General features: G+C 43.6%; 1 protein-coding gene across 8 annotated transcripts in view; it reads left to right on the top strand.

The window, feature by feature from the left end:
- LOC147121982 (nucleoprotein TPR-like) overlaps nt 1–21,249 on the top strand; it is a 107,136-nt gene that overhangs the window by 67,621 nt on the left and 18,266 nt on the right. For 3 of the 8 annotated variants that reach the window (XM_085982591.1, XM_085982589.1, XM_085982588.1), the window contains exons 38-43: nt 787–914; nt 2,827–2,922; nt 7,555–7,746; nt 14,395–14,505; nt 19,745–19,835; nt 20,968–21,152. In XM_085982591.1, coding sequence (XP_085838717.1) covers nt 787–914; nt 2,827–2,922; nt 7,555–7,746; nt 14,395–14,505; nt 19,745–19,835; nt 20,968–21,152 — 803 coding nt within the window. Of the gene's footprint in view, nt 1–786; nt 915–2,826; nt 2,923–7,554; nt 7,762–14,394; nt 14,506–19,744; nt 19,836–20,967; nt 21,153–21,249 lie in introns of all 8 variants that reach the window. The other 5 variants (XM_085982587.1, XM_085982585.1, XM_085982584.1 and 2 more) reach the window with 3 other exon arrangements.

Raw genomic sequence — 21,249 nt, 5'->3', positions numbered from 1 at the left:
TTCCTTGTATTTTGGTTTTTTGCCATCTTCCTCTACTGTGAAAACAGTTGTGAAGTATTCCAAGATTTTGAACGACTGTTAAAAATTCGAGTCAAACTTGATCTTTGAAGCTCTCAAGTCTTACGTTATATTCTGCAACAATGCTTTAATCCAGTCTAGGGGTGTTTGCATGTGCCTCCATTTCACCTCTAGCCCTCATTCTACTTACTAAATGTGTCACTGAGCCTTCATTTGTGGTCTGAAGATGGTGACCAAGCTGTGATTAAGTACTTTATCTGTTCCTTATTTTGTGTTTTTGTAAAAGAATTCAAGACACATTATTCCCAACTTCCATTATAAAGTGAAAAGTAGTGTCTTCTACCTGTGGTGAAGTGCCTGCTCTCCACCATGACTCCGATGTTCAAGATCATGGCTGAAATTGGAGACTTGTGTGGGGAATTTAATTTGAAGACCTAAGCCCCCATCGCTCCATGATGCAACTTGCTAACATGCTGGAGAGTGGCCCCTGAGCAAGAGATTGGGATTATGACTTCTTTTAAAGTGAACTAGTAATACTGCTTTAAACTATAGGGCTCTCCCCTTCCTGTAATTTGGTGAGTTTGTAGCTTGCTTGCTCGACCCGACGACCTCTACGGTATCTGGTTGTCTTTATTGGACCATTCTTATGCCATGATTGTACCTGATGCAGTTTTTTTTTCTCTTTAAAGTGCGCTGAATTTCATTTGATGCTTTTAAAAACTTTTTTGAATTTGAAGTAATTGTCTAATAAGTTACGTCGTCTTTCAGTTTCAGCCTCTACTTCTATGTCCAAGCGTCAGCGTGAAGATGATGATGAGACCAGTACAGATAATGCAGGTCATGGCCAGGACGAGTCTCTGGAACATCAGTCTAAGAAATTGAGAGTTGTCAGAGTGGTACGTGAGGCATTTTTTAACATTGGTGATGTAATTGGGGAGAAGATAGGAGACGGGGATAAAGGGGATGCTCTCTGACTGGCGATTTATGACAAGTGGGGTTCCCCTGGCTTCTCTAATGTGGCTTCAGTTTTCCATCATATGTATCAATGACTTGGATGAAGCAAATAGTGTTGTGTATCCAGGTTTGCAGGTGACACTAAGTCAGGTGGCAAAACTGTGGCAGATTCAGTTTAATGTGGGAAAGTGTGAGCTCATCCACACTATCGGAGAGAGAAAAAAAAATCAGAATATTTTCTTAATCGTGAGAGACTAGGAACTGTGGAGGAGGTTTAGATGTCCGGTTGTACAAATCACTCCAAGCTAGTGCACAGGTACAAAAAGCAATGGAAAGTTGTCCTTTATCTCGAAGGAGGTTGGAAAGTGAACTAATGCTTCAGTTGTACAAAGGCCTTGGCCAGACCCCATCTGAAGTACTGTACAGTTTTGGGCATCAAACATCGGGAAAGATGTATTGGCCTTGTGAAAAGTACAGTACAGATTCACCAAAATGACACCAGGGCTTAAACGGTTAAATTATGAGGACAGGTTGCATAAACCTGGCTTGAATTCCCTTGAATCTAGAAGGTTGAGGAGTAACATACTAGAGTTGATTATTAAAATGATAAAGGAATTCAATAAAGTAGATACTAATACTATATTCAAAACAAAGGGGCATAATAATATTAGCCACCCCATTTCAGAATGAAATCAGAAAGCACTTTTCTCAGGGTAGTGGAAATCTGGGCTGCGGGTGCTGGATCAGTTGAAATTTTCAAGACCAATCAACAGATTTTTTTTTTATTGGTAAGGGTATCAAGGGATATGGAGCAAAGATGGGTAAATGGAGTTGAGGTACTGATCTAATTGAATGGCGGAACATGCTTGAGGGATTGAATGGCCTGCTCCGGTTCCTATATCGAGTATGTTAATGAATGGCATATAGCTTGAAGTTCCTGAACTCCACTACACAATATTGAGTAAGTGTGCACAGTTGGAAACAGTTCAGAGATGTTGAGTCGTGTGTTGCATATATGCCTACATACATATGCTGGTGATTCTGGAGGGAATAGAGTCCCCAGTGTTTGTGGTCACTATAATTTTTTTTTGGTATTACTCCTTTTCTGATTTGAAACGCTCATGTTGTAATTACATTTTTTGAATTGCTGTTTAATTCTCCGTTATATTAAGTTGTAAGTCTAAGTAGTGTTATACTGCAGTCTATTTAGATGATGGATATTAACTGATTTAATTGTAGCATCTGGTTACAGCTCAGCCAAATTTTGAACGTCTTTAGTGTTACATGTATTAGATGATCCTTGGCATGCCATGTTTCCCCAAGTTCTCATCTTGGCTCCAAATTGAGCAACTTATGATGTTTGTGGAGGAGGGGAGGAGAAAGAAGAATCTCTTGCACCAGTCCTGTATTGCATTCCATATGACACATCCAATCACAGAGCAGCATCAGTAGTGACTCTGGCATTTGTAGGTTGCATTTTTCCAACAGTCCACCGCAAGAAAGAGAAATTTACTGGTGGAAGGCAGAAGATAAATAAATCATTTTTAAAAAGGGAAAAATTAATCATTCAAAACCCTCCTAATATCACTGCGGGAGCACCATCACCTCAGGACTGCAGTGGTTCAAGAAGGCCCACCACAACCTTCTCCGATCAGTTGGGCATGTGAAGTAAATACGGCCTTGCCAAGAACAAATAATAAAAATTAAAATGGCTCTGCATTGTTCCACGAAATTTTTGCTCCAGAGCTGTCCAGTGGAACTAGTTTCTGAATTACATTTCGCTTTTGTAGAATTAGTGTCTGTATGCTTACCATATTTGAAACAGTGGCACTAAATGTTGTATTGCAACTTTAGGAAGAACATATGCAGGAGGTAGAGGAAAATGCTGAAACAGACACTGAAATGCAGATGCAGTCAGAGAACCTGGATTCACAAGACTCTATCACACCGGTTAGTTAATTGCTACCAGTTAGCGTTATGCCACAGAAATTTTGTGTAATATTTTATATTCTGTCTGTGTATCTCTTTTGGCGTTGCACCCGGAAGTCTCAGTCGAGGAGGGTTAGGGTGGATTTGGACCAGGCTGAGAAAGGGCATTAAAGATAGTGGGCAAGAACTGGGCACAGGGCAGGTACAATGGGTCAGTGCTAGAGGGTGGTGGGGCAGGATAGTGGGGGAGGAAAGGAGTAAGATCGAGCAGAGTTGGATGTGGGGGATGATAAGGTATAGCGAGAGGCAGCACTATTGGAACCAGCACCGCAAGTACTTTTAAGAGGTAGAGAAGTTGGGAGGGGATGGATAGGACAAGGAGAGGCGGAACAGGATTAGGTAGTCACTTTTATTTTTTTTAAATTGAGATTTTATTATTTATATATATAAAAGGATATGTCTCTCTGTCCGGCTATACAATCAAAAGTTATAGAGCGTACCTACACATATGTTATATCAAAAGAAAGCTCATCATTAGGGGACTCTTGTAGGCGTATTTACTTTTTGGTCGGACAAAAATTGTTCGCACATTATACAAAAAACCTTCAAATATCCACTCATTAGCCACTCATTAGCATTGACTGACGTGAAGGTCGACCAATCCTGTGCCGTGATGATTGACCAATCCTACAGTTCACTCACCTGATGGTTGACCAATCAGTGCGTCACGGGCGGGTCCTAATTCTCCACTCTCCCTAAACTTCGCCGCCATTTTTTCCATCCCCACGGGGACAGCAGCACCAAAAGAAACCCCCACATTGCGGCTCCCCGTACCGCTCCCGCCCCCCGGAGCGGCAGGTAAGTTCGCCTCACTCGGGCCGTGCCTCGCAACCGCTCGGCCCGAAACACACACTGGTCGGGGGAGCGGCAGCGGCCGTCCGTCATCCGCGGGGGACCTCAGCTCGGGTCTGTCTCGGCCTCAGAACCCGGCCGGGCCTGAAGCGCTAGGCCCCGCACGGCTGCTATCGCAACGGCACCGGACCTCAGGCGCTAGGCAGGGGATGAGGACGGAGAGAGGGACAAAGGGGGGGGGTGGGAGGGGGGCAGGGGAGGGGGTGGGAGGGGGGCAGGGGAGGGGGTGGGGGAGGGGAGGGAGGGAGAGATGGGAGGGGAGGGAGAGTGGGGAGGGGAGGGAGGGATAGGACAGGGAGAGGACATGACGGGGAGAGGGGGGACACACGGGCAGGGAGACCGCGTGCCCCAAAATAGCCCTCGCAACGCGGGGCTCCCCAGCTAGTATATTAATATAAATCAGCAGAATGGGGAGAAATGGCAACAAAAAAATGAAAAAGATAGCAACAATTGGGGATAAATTAAATAAATTGCGGTCTAAATGTACAAAATTAACTAAATATAGGGGATTAATAAATTGAAAGAACTCTTGCATATCAGCGACCTTAAAGATTCGGGCTACAGTAAACAAAAATAAGAATTGGAACTTCACTGGTGGAAATTAAGCAAGGATCAGGCTATTCTGGAGGAAATTAAAATAAATATCCAGACCGTTATGGGGCTGATTGGCGGGGATCGGAAGATGCAGCACCAACTGGCTTTTCCCCTCTGGTTAACATAAGACTGTTGGTGGGGGGGTGGGTGGGGGGAGGGCAGGGGTGGCAGTGAACAGAGTACTGCAAGATGGGTAAGTGGCAAGTGAGGGCAGTTTATATCTAGCAGTGGCAGGCTGAATGGTACAATGACCAGGCAGCCATTTAACAAATACTGGAAGGAAAGAGTTATAGTAGCAGCAATACTACAGTTAAATAGAAGGAGCTGGCACAGGGGTAGAACCCATGCTACTCAACAAACAGGAGCAGGGCAATATGTAGAAACACTGATTACTGTGACCCTGGGGTGAGAACAGTGGAATTGCTATTACTTATCTTTAGCAAGGTATCTCCTGTTCTATGGGAAATGCATTCCTACAGCACCATCCTGTGGTGAATTGTAAGTACTTGAGTTAGAATTGACAAAGGGCTTGAGTACTGTTGGTTGTCACATAACTTTAGGTGGCATAATGTTATGCTCACAACACCATTGAAGGTGTGATAGCATTAGAATGTTGAGATCATTCATTGTTTATAATATATATAATAGATATGGAAAATGTAAAAACCAGGCCTCACCAAGTAGCTCTCTGGTATCCCACAGATTGCGGAGAGGATGGGGCAGGGTGAGTTGTGGAGGGGTCGATGAGCTAAAGTCTGTCTTTACCACTTTGCTTACCTGACATGAGATTTATTATTCTTTGTATGATGCTCTTTCTGGTACCTGCTCAAAATTTAATTTTCACTCGTATGAGCTTCACACCTCTAGTTTTATTAACGTGCCTTATTTTGAAGTAATCACTTATCACTTAAGTGCTTTAATTATTTTATATACTCCCTTAATAGCTGTCTGTTAAAATCAGTATTTAGCAAATGGCAAGAATTTTAAAATTCACTATTTAAAAAAAAAACTATTGCATAATCCAGCCACTGGAGATGTTGCCATCTCCTTTCAAAATTGCTGTTTCCAATTTAGAGTTTTGCAGTATAATGGACTTATATAAAACCGTTGAGGGGGAAACTTCAAAATAAACGTTTCCTGACCAAGCGGTATTAACTTACACCATCTCCAAATGCAGTGTACCATGTAGCCCTGAAATGGTTGAGAAAATGATGCACTGCGCTCACACAATTTTGTAGAAGTAAGAACATGAGCTAAATTCACTCAGCTTCCTTGCAATCTAATTGTAAAATAAGGAATGGCTTGAATTGCTGCATTTTCTGGTTGGGTGTTGTGATGAAAATGTGGCCCTCGGGAAGGATGGGAAGAGAGCCACTATCACTCGTGCTTTTCCCACCCCCTCATTCCCATCACTATCCCTTCACCACCATATCACCCTCTCGCTTCCATCACTACCTGACAAAACCATTGAAGCTGCATTCCTTGCTATCTGGGACAAGAGATGGTGGGGGGGTCGTTCCCTCGTCTGAGGTCCTGAAAAAAAATCCCCACCTACTGTTGAGCCTGCCCAATTTATTTGAACTCCGCATGGACCAGTTGCCAATGTAGTCTGGCGAGTATCTGCTTTTCTTGGGGGTTTTGGTTGGGGGGCGGGGGGGAGGGTGTAACTGCTTGATTGTCAGCTTTACTGACTAATTCCTAGGAAGGGTAGGGATTGGGAATCAAGACCTACTTCCTGTACTGAGAAGGAACAGAGAGAAGCACAAAATACACGACCAGGCAATTTGCAACATAAGCTTTGAGAGGCAGGCCTTGCTTTTTACAGCTGGGGGCTGACTAGAAAGGCCGGAAAGTTCACTAGGTGTATTCCGCCTGTAATATGGTTTTGTTTTTTGCCACAGGGAGCTTTATAGAAGAAGTTAAACTATGGAAATATTATCCTGTCCAGTCATGTGGTTTTTGCACACTAAAGCAACTTCACCATTTTACATTGCCCTAATCGCACCCGGGTGTTTGTGTTGCCTCTTGGAAGATTTGGGGAAGTGCATGTGAGGACTTGTATGAAAGACTTGTTATTACAAGTTAGTAGATTGTTGCATCCCTCACCATATGCTATCGCATAATTAGTTTTTAGGAAGAGAGAGTTAGCTGTGGAAGCCCAAAGCTTTATTTCATTGCGCAATGTGGCTGATGCATTTTAAATATATGTGCATGGTGCCAATCTGCACCCGCGGGAAGCCCTCGACCCGAATTTCTGGGCCATTAATTGCATGGTGTCGGCCTGATTTTCCAGACTATGGAGGGCCGGGCACTACTTTCATTGGGCTTGTAGATTTGCTGTGATCTGTTTGTGGTGAGTTATTGAAATCCTTCACAGACTCCCTGCTGATCACTGCTTCTTACTGAGATGGTGACTCCCAACTGTGTGTCCAATCCTTTTTATATTTTTAAAAATGAGAACGGGTTGCAGAATAGCCGAGGACAGCCAGTGGAAGTTGCTGACAGGGAGAAGTAGTGGTGAACAACAAGGAGAAAGTAAAGTCCTCTTTGATGAACAGCATGGTGCTGCACAGCTTTCTGGAGGAAAAATTAGGGTGGCTGGAGGGAAGAAGTAAAGTGGATGTGCAACGTAGAATGCAGGAGGCCTAATGGGGGCTGAGACAGTCGGGAGCAGGGCCGGAGGGATAACCCCTTTTTTTCCAGAACAGAACAGTGGGCGTTCCATAAAGATGTATTATTTAAAAAAAGAAATTAATGGTAGAAATGGGATCTGAGTCATACAAAACACTCAAATAAAATATACACTTGTGAGAAATGGCTTTCACAACTTAATGGCACAGAAACCAGGATGGCATCCAGGCTGGGCAAAACAATTCAGTGATTTGACATCTGTTATTCGCCTCAGCCACTCCATGTCGTTGAGTTGGATATTCTCACCACTCTGAAGAATTTGAACCTAAGAATTTATAATGGGAGACATTGATGCACAAGTGTGATAGGTGACAATGGGAAGTAAGAGTTTGTAGACAGAGAATGCACTTGTATGTAAAAAATGTTAAGGTGGTAATAGGACGTTCCTTCCAATGAAACATCAGTAGTAGTTTGCACAATAACAAATAGATTGTAATCTGTGACATTTTGTTGTAGGTGGTGATTGAAGAGTATCCCCCTTCTCAACTAATGGAGGACAATGAAGAGACATCTCATTCTTTGGATTTGGTGCCTCAACCGCCTGAACATCAGCAGAATACCCAGTCATCACAGAATTCTCAGACGCAAACTGAATATATTATAATAGAGAGCGATGAAGATGCAGAAAATGAAGAGGATCAAGAGCAGGTAAAATTTCTAAAGGTGGGTTTGAGTCCATATTGTACTCTGCCCGCACCTGAATAGTACCTGTGCTGAATATCATTATCAATGATATTTGATAGTATGACTGTTTTGGTGAGAATGGGAGATAGACTACATGTTACATAGAATAAACAGCACAGAAACAGGCCAGTTCATGCTGACGTTTATGATCCACTCGATCCTCCTAACTTCCTCATATAACTCTTATTACCATAATCCTCTTCCCTTCTCCCACATATATGGTTATCCAGCCTCCCCTTAAATGCATTTATACTATGCCTCAACCACTACCTGTGGTAGCAAGTTCCACATTCTCACCACTCTGGGTGAAGAGGTTTCTTCTGAATTCCCTATTTGATTTCTTGGTGACTATCTTGTATTGATGGCTTCTGGTTATGCTCTTCCCAACAACTGGAAACATTCTGTGCCTACTCTATCAAAACCTTTCATAATTTTAAAGACCTCTATTAGGTCATCCCTCAGCCTTCCCTTTCCAAGAGAAAAGAGACTTAGCCTGTTCATCCTTTCTGGTATCATCATTGTAAATCCTTTTTGCACCCTCTCCAGTGCCTCTATATCCTTTTAATAATATAGTGACCAGAATTGAACACACAACTCCCAAGTGTGGTGTAACCAAGGTTCGATACAAGTTTAGCATAACTCCACTGCTTTTCAATTCTATCCCTCCAGAAATAAACCAGAGTGCTTGGTTTGTCTATTTTAATGCGTTATTAACCTGCAATGCTAATTTTAGTGACTTGGGTATTTTGTACTCCAGATCCCTTTGCTTCTCTACCCCATTTAGATTCTTATTTTTTAAGTGATGACCTTAATTTTTCTTACCAAAATGTAATGCCTCACATTTATGTGTTGAAATTATATGCCCATTCTGCAGGTTTATTAATGTCGTCTTGGACAGGTAGATAAGGTGGTTAAAAAGGCATATGGGATACTTGCTTTCATTAGCCGAGGCATAGCATATAAGAGCAGGGAGGTTATGATGGAGCTGTACAAAACGCTAGTTAGGCCGCAGCTGGAATACTGTGTGCAGTTCTGGTCGCCACACTATAGGAGGGATGTGATTGCATTGGAGAGGGTGCAGAGGAGATTCACCAGGATGTTACCTGGGCTGGAGCGCTTCAGCTATGAAGAGACTGGACAGACTGGGGTTGTTTTCCTTGGAGCAGAGAAGGCTGAGGGGGGACCTGATTGAGATGTACAAAATTATGAGGGGCATAGATAGGGTAGATAGAAAGGAACTTTTCCCCTTAGTAGAGGGGTCAATAACCAGCAGGCATAGTTTCAAGGTAAGGGGCAGGAGGTTTAGAGGGGATTTGAGGAAAAACTTTTTCCACCCAGAGGGTGGTTGGAATCTGGAACTCACTGCCTGAAAGGGTGGTAGAGGCAGGAACCTTCTCAACATTCAAGAAGCATTGACTCTTTCTCCCCACCCCCCCTCTAAATTTGGTGTCATCCACAAATTTAGAAATTGTATTTTTGATTCCAAAGTCTAAATCGTTAACATAAATTGTGAACAGTGGTCCCAGCACTGACCCTTGTGGAACCTCGCTTTCCATTTTCTGCCTCTCTAAATACTGTAGCTACCCTTTACCCCTACTCTCTGCTTTCTGTCTTGCAGCCAGCTAGCTCTGCATTCTGCTACTTGTCTGTCCCCTGACTCCGCATGCTCTGACCTTATTCATAAGTCTATTATGTGGTACATTATCGAAGCCCTTTTGGAAATCTAGATAAATTACATCTAATGCATTACCCCTGTCTACTCTCTTCACCTCTGTTACCTCTTCAAATAATTCAGTGAGGTTGGGCAAGCAAGATTTTCCCTTTTGAAATTCATGCTGACTTCATTGTTATATTTTTGATTTTTTAGATGTTTTTCTATTTTCTCCTTTTAGTAGGGATTCCATTATTTTTACTACCACTGATAAGCTGACTGGTCTATAGTTCCCTGGACATGTTCTATCTTAAAGATATAACATTAACTATCCACCAGTCCTCTGGCACTACACGTTTTCTAATGAATTATTAACTATGTGTAAAGAGTACTTCTGCTATCTCTTTAGATTCTTTTAAAATGCACGGATGCACTCTGTCCACACCAGGGGTTTTATCCTGAGTTTGATTAGTTTAATATTTCTGCATTTTAAATGCAGTTATATCATTTATAATCTCCTCTTCCGATGTCATGTCCACCTGATCTGTTTCCTTGGTAAATACTGAAGCAATGTAATTATTTAATATGATGCTTAACTTTAATGGTACTGTTGTGTGGAATTTATGTATTTAAATACTAAAGAACTATAGGCCACCAACTAATGGGAAGGATATAGAGGAGCAAATTTGCAGGGAAATCAGAGGTGCAAGGACTATAGAGTAGTGATAATGGGTGACTTCAACTATCCTAATATAGACTGGGATAGTAATAGTGTAAAGGGTGTGGGGGGAGAAAGAATTTCTGAAGTATGTTCAGCAGAACTTTCTTGATCAGTATGTTTCCGGCCCAGTGAGGAAGGAGGCATCACTGGTTCTGGGGAATGAGGTGGGTCAAGTGGAGCAAGTGTCAGTAGGGGAACATTTAGGGAACAGTGATCATAGTATCATAAGGTTTAGATTAGCTATGAAAAAGGACATGGAGCAATCTAGAGTAAAAATACTTAATTGGAAGAAGGCCAATTTCAGTGGGATGAGAACGGATCTGTCCCGGGCAAATTAGAATCAAAGATTGGCAGACAAAACTGTAATCAAATAATTAAAGAGGGGATGGTTCGGATACAGTCGAGGTACATTCCCATGAGGGGGAAAGGTTGGGCAACCAAAGTCAGAGTTCCCTGGATGGCAAAAGAGATAGCGAGTAAGATGAAGCAGAAAAAGGGGGTGTATGACAGATGACAGGTTGAGAATACAAGTGTGAATCAGGCTGAATATAGAAAGTTCAGAGGGAGAAGTGAAAAAAAAATGGGCAAAGAGTATATGAGAATAGATTGGCAGCTAACAAGAGAATCCAAAAGTCTTCCATAGGCATATAAATAGTAAAAGGGCAGCAAGAGGAGGGGTGGGACCGATTAGGAACTAAAAAGGAGGCCTATGCAAGGGCATGGCTGAGGTACTAAATGATTACTTTGCATCTGTCTTTACCAAGGAAGATGCTGCTGTCAAAGTCATAATGAAAGAGGAGGTAGCTGAGATACTAGATGGGATAAAAATGAATAGAGGAGGTACTAGAAAGGCTGGCTGTACTTCAAGTAGATAAGTCACCAGGACCGGATAGGATGCATCCTAGGATGCTGAGGGAAGTTAAGGTGGAAATTGCGGAGGTACTGACCATAATCTTCCAATCCTCTTTAGATACTGGGGGTAGTGTCAGAGGACTGGAGAATTGCAAGTGTTACACCTTTTTTTGAACAAGTGTGTAGTGTATGTGCCTTTAAGAGCCCCAGGTGTACTGTAATGCCGGTAATGGCCACTCGGGCTATATAAGCCTGTATATTGTGTTGTATCAGTTAGTTCCCCTCCAGACTTTGTTTAGTAAACACCTGTGAAACCAACTCCTGTCTTCAGTGTCTCTATCAACACACGGACACAACAAAGTGTGTAAGGATAAACCCAGCAACTGCAGCCCAGTCAGTTTAAGCTTGGTAGTGGGGAAACTTTTAGAAACGATAATCAGGGACAAAATTAAGTCACTTGGACAAGTGTGGATTAATTAAGGAAAGATTGGTTAAAGGCAAATCGTGTTTAACTAACGAGTTTTTTTGATGAGGTAACAGAGGGTTGATGTGTACATGGACTTCCAAAAGGTATTTGATAAAGTGCCACATAATAGGCTTGCCAGCAAAGTTGAAGCCCATGAAATAATAGGGGCAGTGGCAGCATGGATACGGAATTGACTGACAGGAAACAGTAGTGATGAACGGTTGTTTTTCGGACTGGAGGGAGGTATACAGTGGGGTTCTCCATTGGCCGGTACTAGGACTACAGCTTTACTTGATATATATTAATGACTTGGACTTTGGTGTACAGGGCACAGTTCCAAAATTTGCAGATGACAAAACTTGGGAGTATAGTGAACAGTGAGAAGGATAGTGATAGACTTCAAGACGACATAGACAGGCTGGTGGAATGGGTGGACACATGGCAGCTGAAATTTAACGCAGAAGTGATACATTTTGATAGGAATAAATGAGGAGAGGTGATATAAACTAAAGGTTACAATTCTAAAGGGGGTGCATGAGCAGAGAAACCTGGTGGTATATGTACACAAATGGTTGAAGGTGGCAGGGCAGGTGAGAAAGCGGTTAAAAAAGCATACGGGATCCTGGGCTTCATAAACACAGGCATAGCGTACAAAAGCAAGGAAGTTATGATGAACCTTTATAAAACACTGGTTCAGCCTCAACTGAAGTATTGTGTCCAATTCTGGGCACCAAACTTTAGGAAGGATGTGAAGGCCTTAGAGAGGGTACAGATAAAATTTACGAGAATGGTTCCAGGGATGAGGGACTTCAGTTACGTGGATAGACTGGAGAAGTTGGGGTTGTTCTTGGAGCAGAGAAGGTTGAGAGGAGATTTGATAGAGGTGCTCAAAATCATGAGGGGTCTAGACAGAGTAGATAGAGAGAAACTCTTCCCATTGGCGGAAAGGTCGAGAACCAGAGGGCACTGATTTAAGGTGATTGGCAGAAGAAACAGAGGCGACATGAGGAAAAACTTGTTTACGCAGCGAGTGGTTATGATCTGGAATGCACTGCCTGAAAGGGTGGAGGCAGATTAAATCATGGCTTTCAAAAGGGAATTGGATAAGTACCTGAAGGAAAAAAATTTGCAAGGCTGCAGGGAAAGGGGTGGGGGTGGTGGTGGGATTGTGACTAGCTGAAGTGCTCTTGAAGAGAACCGGCATTGGCTTGACGGGATGAATTGCCGCCTCCTGTACTGTAACCATTCTATGATTCTAACATAAGGTACTAGCCTTTTAAAACCTGCCATGACCTTTTAAAGTTGTGGTCTGAGCATTTTTGGCAAGTTTATCTCTTCTAGAACTGAGAGAGAACAGTACAAGGGAGGACTAAGTAATTGGTTAATCATTGTTGCTTGTTCCCTGGACCAATGCAGTTTTACTCAAATGGCTATCTTTTGGGTTTTTGTTACTATTTCATAATCATGGCAGCCAATTTTCTCACAGCAAGATCCCACAAACAGTAATTAAATAAATAACAAGATCATCTGTTTTAGATGTTTGAGGGATAAATGTTGGCCAGCACACTGGGAGAAGTCTACTACAGGAAACTTTGTGTTATCCGGAGGCGAACCGTCCGGCAAGCTCGAGCCACCGGCAAAAATCAGGAGCCGTTTTTTATTCTTTTCTTTTCTTTGCTTTTTTTGAACAGTCAAGCTCTGCAAGGTCTATAGCTAAGCAACAGCTTCAGCTAGAGACGCTACAGAGACGCTTGCCGACTGTTTAGAGGCTGTTGTTAAGCAACAGGGTTTGTTGATTCATACGGAGATTCTCCGTATGTTTCAACATCCGCGCTGGTGTGTCCAGTTTTGAGGGAACGGCAGCAGCTCGGTCCCGTCGGTGCCAGATAGCACAAAGTTTCCTGTACTTTTCTTCGCAGAGTAATGTGGGATCTTTTACGTCACATGAGGGGGCGGACGGGGCCTCACTTTAACTTCTCATCTGAAAGACGGCCCCTCAGACAGTGCAGCACTCCTCATTAATTCACTCAAGTGTCAGCCTAGGTTATGTGCTCAAGTCTCTGGAATGGGGTTTGAATCCACAACCTTCTGACTCGGGCGAGAGTGATAGTGAGCTGAGGCTGATTTCAGTCATAGATTTACCAAAGATCCATTTTGCTTCTGATTTGGCTTGTGTGTTGGGTGAAGAAAACAGTGTTAAAGGTTTAAATTCCACCCCCCCCCTTTTTTCAAATTGATTTAATTCATCCAGATGTAGCCATGACCATAATTGTTTAGTCGTATAGTTGTTCGGTCCTTTGGAAGCTACTTTTTTATTTCACCATTTGTTATGGCCAGTATGAAGTATGTTGCATTTGAATGCTTACTACCACACAAGCTAAGATACCATGAAAAGCTTTTCAATTTGTGGTTTGAGTTTTTTTGGTGAGTTTATCTTGGTGTAATAAAAGTATTTGAGTAAATATGACCCAAGAATGCTCACTTAGAAGGATAAACTTTCAGTGCTTAATTGGATAAGTGGCCAGTAGTTGTCATTGGGCTGAATTAGAAACATAACCATTAGCAGCTGAATGACATCTGAAAGAGAATTTAGTACATAAATTGATGTTAGCTTGCATGATTGGTAATCTTCTAATTTTGCTCATTCATTAGATCACTATTTCTGTTTGTGAAACAGAAAGCCTTATTACTCTGCATGTAATATCCCCTGCCAGTTGCCACCTCCCAACTGATATTTTGCCAGCTTTCTAGATGTAGAGCTTGAGACCAGCCATTTTGCAAGCAGAAGCTTGCAAATTTTGTGGGATGCAGAAAGGAAAGAAAATGTTATGAAGAAGTTGGAAATTTATATTTTAGCTTTCCAGAGGTGAGAACTGATGATTCTGACCCCGATTCTGATCAAACTGCTTTTGATCCTTATAGGAGGAATATGAAGAGGATGAGGAGGATGATGATACTGGAATTGAGGATGGTGAAGATAGTAATGAAGGTAGTCCTAATGGAGAAGATAATTATGATGGTGGCGATGCAGAGGTATGCAAAGTGTTTGAGGTCTGGAGATCTTTCAGTAGCAGCCAAGGTTAGGGAATATAGTTATGGGTGAAGTGAGCTAAAATGCCATGATCAGAATTTTTCATTGGGCCAGAAATTGGTGAACGGGGCTTGCCGCGCGTGCAAGCCCCGTATATGCACTTACCCCGCGCTACTGCCGATCAGCTCCAGGGACGCCTGGACTTGGTGTTTGAAAAAGAAGAATCCCGGGCAGCGTATGACATCACGTCGCCCAGGAGTGCAGCCAGCGCGAAGCCAGGAGCGTGCAGTGCAAGTGAGACACGCCCCTTGAGGTCTCAGTTTCACTGGACACGCCCCCAATGTTTCTGTCAAGCTGCTAAGCATTTTTACATGCAAAGCAGCAGTTTAAATAGGTTATTGGAAGTTTTTTGAAGATTTTGGTAACTTTTATAAACTTTTTAAAATGTTTACATTATTTTGAGTAATCTGAAGTAGCTTTAAAGAGAATTAAAGCAATTTAAAGACTTTTAAAAGCCCTAAAAGAATTTTTTTAATTCCATTTATTTATTTAGCAATGTCGTCGTCATACATGTCTTCACACTGTTCCCTTTGGGGAACTGTATGAAGTGGTGGAAGGATTTATGGCCGTGATTAACGCTCATTCCGTGACCGTAACCATCTTTGAACCAGCCATTAGGACGGTTAGTCCTATGGCGGGAGGGTTTTACGGGCTCCCACAAGCTATACAAGGGGGGGGAGGCCACCCACACCCACGGACGCAAATATCCCACTGGATGTCAACCCAGAATTTAGAGCCGGAGCTCCGACTCCACTTGCCGGGACTGTCTGGAGCGGGGTTCGAAACCCTACCCTGATCTGGCCCAGCGGCGGGGATCCTACCGCTATGACAAAGGCCCAATCCGATTAGCAACGTGAAATGGCAGCATAGGGCTCCAGTCACGGGGAGGGAAAAGGCGCAGGAAACGTATGGGTGTCACCTTTTGTGCGGAGTGGGCCTTTTGCGTAGCAGTAAGCATCCCCGCCGCTGGGCCAGAAGGAGTAGGGTTTTGAACCCCACTCCAGACAGTCCCGGCAAGTGGAGTCGGCGCTCCAACTTTAAATTCTGGGTGGACATCCAGCGGGATACTTGCGTCCGTGGGTGTTGGTGGCCCCCCTCAGATGGGTTGTGGGAGCCCGTAAAACCCTCCCGCCATAGGACTAACCACCCTAATGGCTGGTTCAAAGATGGTTACGGTCACGGAATGAGCGTTAATCACGGCCATAAATCCTTCCACCACTTCATACAGTTCCCCAAAGGGAACAGTGTGAGGATACGTACGATGATGACCTCTTGCGCAATGCACCTCCTTGGACCCTCAGTCGCAGATGCGAGGGGGCAAGTCGTGCAATTGTTAAATTTTTCATTTTATTGACATGTAAAATGTTGGCCCAGTAATTCCCTTCCAAATGCGCGAGTACGGTCGGGGTACTTACGCATCTGGCCGGATGAAATGACGGTTTTCAGCATGCACAGTGCATGTGGGGAAAACCGGCATTTCCTGTCCTCTGAACGAAGGGGTTCAGAGGCAGAACGCGTGCGACTGCACAGGCAGCGCGTGCGCGGTATAATTCGCCGCTTTCATTAATGCTTTCAGTGAGGTCAAGTCATTACAACTTACACATGAAAAAAGCATGGGTACAGTTGCTCCAGAGGCTGCGGAGGAAGATATTTATTATCGTGGAGCTTCTGAAAGTATGTATGTCTGTATATATTCCTTTGCGTGTTATGTATATATTCCTTTACTTATGTGTATGAATGTATTATTTAATTATGACTTTCAGAGAAAGTAACTTATTGGAAAATCATAATTAAAAACATACATTCATACACATTAGTAAAGGAATATAAAACATACATACATATACGTAAAGGAATATATGTGGACATACATACATAACTCATTCTCACATTCCATTCACACAGCCACAATTGCTCCTTCTACCTACCGTTCTGAAAACCCTTTTTTTTTAAATAAAAAAAATTTAAACTTTAAAACTTACTTAAAATTTCTTAAAATAACTTCCCTCCCTTTCCCAAACAAAAATATTGCATTTCAGAAGCTCCACGATAAAATATATCTTCCTCTGCAGCCAATGAACAACTTTACACTTGCTTTTTTCAAGTGTAACTTCTAAGGACTTACCCTCACTGAATCCATCATTGAAATCCACAAAGTTCACTGCGCAAGCGCTGCCTGTGCAGTCGCACGCGCTGTGAATAGACCTCGGGTCTGGAAATGCCGGCGTTCCCCGCATGCGCTGTTCCTGCTGAACGCCGGCATTTCCAACGGCCAGATGCGTGAGTACCCCGACCGTACTCACGCTTCTGGCCGCGAATTTCTGGCCCAATGCGTTTCTGGAAGAGACACTCAATCTTTTTTTTTAAAAAAAGTTAGTTTCCTCATGCCCAATAATGATACCAAGAAATCAGTTGGGTAAATGCTGACTGGAGCTATGTGCATGATTTTAATGCATCTATCCCAAATGCTCTTCTTCTTAGGCAGTCCCTCAGAACCGAGGATGACTTGCTTCCACATTAAAAATGAGCTCGCAGGTGACTGATGAGTCCAATGCGGGACCTACAGTCTCTGTCACAGGTGGGGCAGACGGTGGTTGAAGGGACGGGTGGGTGGGGTGCTTGGTTTGATGTGCGCTCCTTGCGCTGCCTGTGCTTGGCTTCCGCTTGCTTCCGGCGAAGAGACTCTGTGTTCGGCGCCTTCCCGGATGCTTAGTTTTGTGTACTATGCTGTTCACCATGATGGGTACAGGAGTAGGCCATTCAACCCCTCAAGCATGTTCTGCTATTTAATTAGATAATTGCTGATCTGCACCTCAATTACATTTACCCACCTGTGCTCCATATCCCTTGATCCCCTTACCCACCAAAAATCTTATCAATCCCAAGTAATAAAAATTTCAATTGACCCAGCATCCACAATCTTTGTGTGGGAGTGGAGTTCCAGCATTTCACTAGGTATCTGGGGGGGGGAAAATGCTTCGCTTCCTCTCTCCAGAGGATATAGTTTCTCTGTCTCTACCCGATTAAATCCCTTGATCATTTTAAGCGCCTCAATTAGGACACCCTTCAACCTTCTAAACTCTCGGGAAATACAAGCCAAGTTTGGCAACTTGTCCTCAATTTAACACTAAGTCCTGGTGCCATTCTGGTGAACTTGTGCTGCATCTCCTCCCAAAGCCAATATATCTTTCCTGAGGTTTGGTGACTAAAACTGAATTCTGTACTCCAGATGGGGTGTGACCAAGGCTCTGTACAACTGAAGCATCACTTTTGAATTCCAACCCCCCCTTGAGATAAATCAATATTCCATTAGCCTTTTTGATTATTTTTTGTACCTATGCACTAACTTTGTGATTTGTGTACCTGGACAAACCAATCTTTTTGATCGTCCACATCTCCTAACCTCGACATTAACAAAGTACTGTATATTGATTTGTATTTCTCTGATCCAAAGTGGATGACCGTACACAGCCTCACATTGAACTCATCTGCCAAAGTTTTTCACACTTAGTCTGTCTTTTTTTCCCCCTTTGTAACTTTCTGCTCCCATCTACACAACTTGCTGTTCCTCCTAACTTGTATACCCAAGTTTACAGATTATACAACTCTCTATTCCTTCATTTGAAGTCATGATGTCTGTAAAGAGTACCAGGTACCTGCTGATTAGCTAGCAAGAAATCAAACCTATGATTGACTATTCTCCTTGTGGGGTGTGTAAGTGGGAGCTCTTTTTGGGGTTGAGGTGGCATTTATAAGGTTGTAAAATTGGAACATTTAACTCCTCTGTAGCAGGCTTGGTATAATCCAACACCTGATGCGGACATGTCTGCTGTTGATGATTGACCAGCCATCTTGCTAATTAATGGGAGCAAAGGGTTTGACTTGTTGTGGGAACTGGTATTTTAGAGCTGCTGCATGTCCAGTTAGTATCCAATCTATTAGGGCCCTGGTTTGCAGTTAATCCATTGGCCAGTATCCGAACCGTTAAAACGGTCCTATCTGTACACAGTGGGAAGACTTATCAATGATTTGTGATGGTAACTGTCTACCTGCACCTAAGCTCTTGGACTTGTGTGTGTCCCTCCCACAGGGACACACACAAGTAGAGTGTGCATAAGACAGCAGAAAGTTTACTTGCATGCAATTCTCAGTAGCTTTTTATCAGGAAAAAGTATCCACTTTCAGTCTGTTGTTTGAAGCTCCTTCCAATTTGGTGTAATCTGCAAACTTATCTTTGTTTCTGCAGTGATTTTTTTTTTGAAAAACAAATTCTGAAAATGTAATATATTTGTACAGGTAGACTATCCTTTATCCGAAAACCTCGGGACCAGCCGAGTTTCGGATAAAGGAGAATTTCGGATTTCGGAAGGTGAGTCGGCGGGGGTCCGCGGGGGGGTCGGCGGGGGGTCGTGCGCACAACTTACGCTGACGCTCAGCGTAAGTCAGTGGGGGTCGGGGCCGGCGGGGTACGCGGGGGGGTCGGCGGTTGTCGGGGCTGGCGGGGTCCGCGGGGGGGTCGGCGGTTGTCACGGTTGGCGGGGTCCGCGGGGGGGGTCGGTGGTTGTCGGGGCTGGCGGGGTCCGCGGGGGGGTCGGCGGTTGTCGGGGCTGGCGGGGTCCGCGGGGGGGTCGGCGGTTGTCAGGGCTGGCGGGGTCCGCGGGGGGGTCGGCGGTTGTCGGGGCTGGCGGGGTCGGCGGTTGTCGGGGCTGGTGGGGTCCGCGGGGGGGTCGGCGGCTGGCGGGGTCCGCGGGGGGGTCGGGGCCGGCGGTTGTCGGGTCCGCGGGGGGGTCGGAGGCTGGCGGGGTCCGCGGGGGGGTCGGCGGTTGTCGAGGCTGGCGGGGTCGGACCCTTTATCCGAACTTCCGCAACTGGAACCCTCTAAAAACCGAAGGTTTTTAGAGGGTTTCGGTTTTCGGAAGTCCGGATAAAGGGTAGTCTACCTGTATTGCCCTTTTTAAGTAATTGACTTAATAGACGCTCTGCTTAATTTTTGGTTCAGTAACCTTTTCTTGATGGTGTTGATGCCTCACTGGATTTTGAGTAATGTAACAGAAGTGGAACCTCTTAAATTTTGAAGTTTTTTTTTGTATGAGGCAAGAGCCATAAAAAGATACCCTATCTGTAGAGTGCCATTGCTGAAAGTCCACATCCTTTTCTTCATCAAGCTTCTTTCTCTTTCAGGGTGCTGATGGGACAGACCCTAGCACAGACAATGAACAAAGTACTGGCACCTTTAAGGAAGGAGAAAGCACCCAAATGCCAGATGACAATTGTAAGTATTAGTAAATGCCTTGCATAAAGTAGACTGAAGGGTAAAATTTAAAGTAGTCAATGTTCATTGGGGTTAAAATTGCACTGCAGTTTTGGTAACCTATGCCTTTGTGAAATTCCTTTCTCGCCTATTCTACAAAGGCATTAACTCATTTATTGAACCGTTGATGTTTTCATTAAAATACCAGACAGCGGAGTTTCATACGAACCATGAACATTTGTTAATATTGCATGACACTCTTCCAGACCCGGTGTCTTGATGTAACTTGCAGTAGAATTCTGTATTGCACAATCCTTTAAGGTCAATATAAGATCTGTGCACAACGGGATTGGTCATTGTGGTGTTGGAAGATCGGGTTGGTAGTGTATTAATTTTGCAACATTGCGGTCACTGTTTTGTGTGATGTGCTTTTATTAAAACTAGTACAATTGGTTATGCAACAGTAAACAAGATGACAGCAATGTTAGGGAATGGAGATGCTCAAGAGACATCCCCACAATTGATGTTGGGGTGCATCGGCTTTCATCTCAACAGTTTATTTTAGGTAAGTATATGTGTTTAATCAACTGACTAGTGACGGTGCTAGGAACTATATCTCCTTTTTGACTTCTGACAAGTAGGAGTTGGTAAATTGCTTTTGCATGAGGAGTTACAAGTTAGGCTTGCATGGAAATAGATTTGACTAGTTTTTATAATTTAAAATTTTTGCCAATGGAATTATGGCATTGGAGTCTTCAATTAAGTTTTGAGACCTAGAGGTCATTTGATTGCGTGTTGGGGGCGGGGGGAGGGAAGAACTAGGGCATTGAGGGAAAAAAATGGGCGATTCAGTAGAAGTGGAAAACAAATAAGTGATGCAATGGACATATAAGGGAATAAAGAAGTACAGTAAGTGAGTTTTGTGCTGCACCTGATCTTGTGTGCAATGGAAGATCATTTTATTTAACAGTTCCAAGTGCTTCTGGCACAGGTTTATATTCTTGCAGTTATGTCTGAAATTTTAGTTTGTAAAGTTTGCAATTTGTAAGATCTGTTCAGTTAGTTTATATCGTACTGTCCTAATGTTATAGAACCAAGTGCTGTATTGGGCCAAGGCTGCCTGGGAACTAGTATAATGGTTTCATTTTGTCAGCAGCTGGAGGTGAAGGTAGTGTTCCTACTACAGAGTCTTACACTCCAGAAACTCCAAGAGAGCAGCAGACCATAGCTGAAAGGCAGACTCCGCGACCTCTGCGATCACCAAGGAGACCACCACATCCTCTTCCTCCAAGACTTACAATTCAACCTCCAGCCCAAGAACTGGGACCACCTGCACAGGTGCTTAGAACTCAAGTGGACAAATGATGCTGTTTATCGTACCTTTTGACTGCAATCCCAAGCTTTGATGTGGGCAATAGTTCTTCAGTCACCCAAA

The sequence above is a fragment of the Somniosus microcephalus genome, chromosome 3 (genome assembly GCF_052327205.1).
Source record: "Somniosus microcephalus isolate GS21.2 chromosome 3, FLI_Smic_1.0, whole genome shotgun sequence".
Classification (NCBI taxonomy): domain Eukaryota; kingdom Metazoa; phylum Chordata; class Chondrichthyes; order Squaliformes; family Somniosidae; genus Somniosus; species Somniosus microcephalus.
Note: the sequence above shows the minus strand (reverse complement) of the source record. Positions and strands in the feature narration are given on the sequence as shown.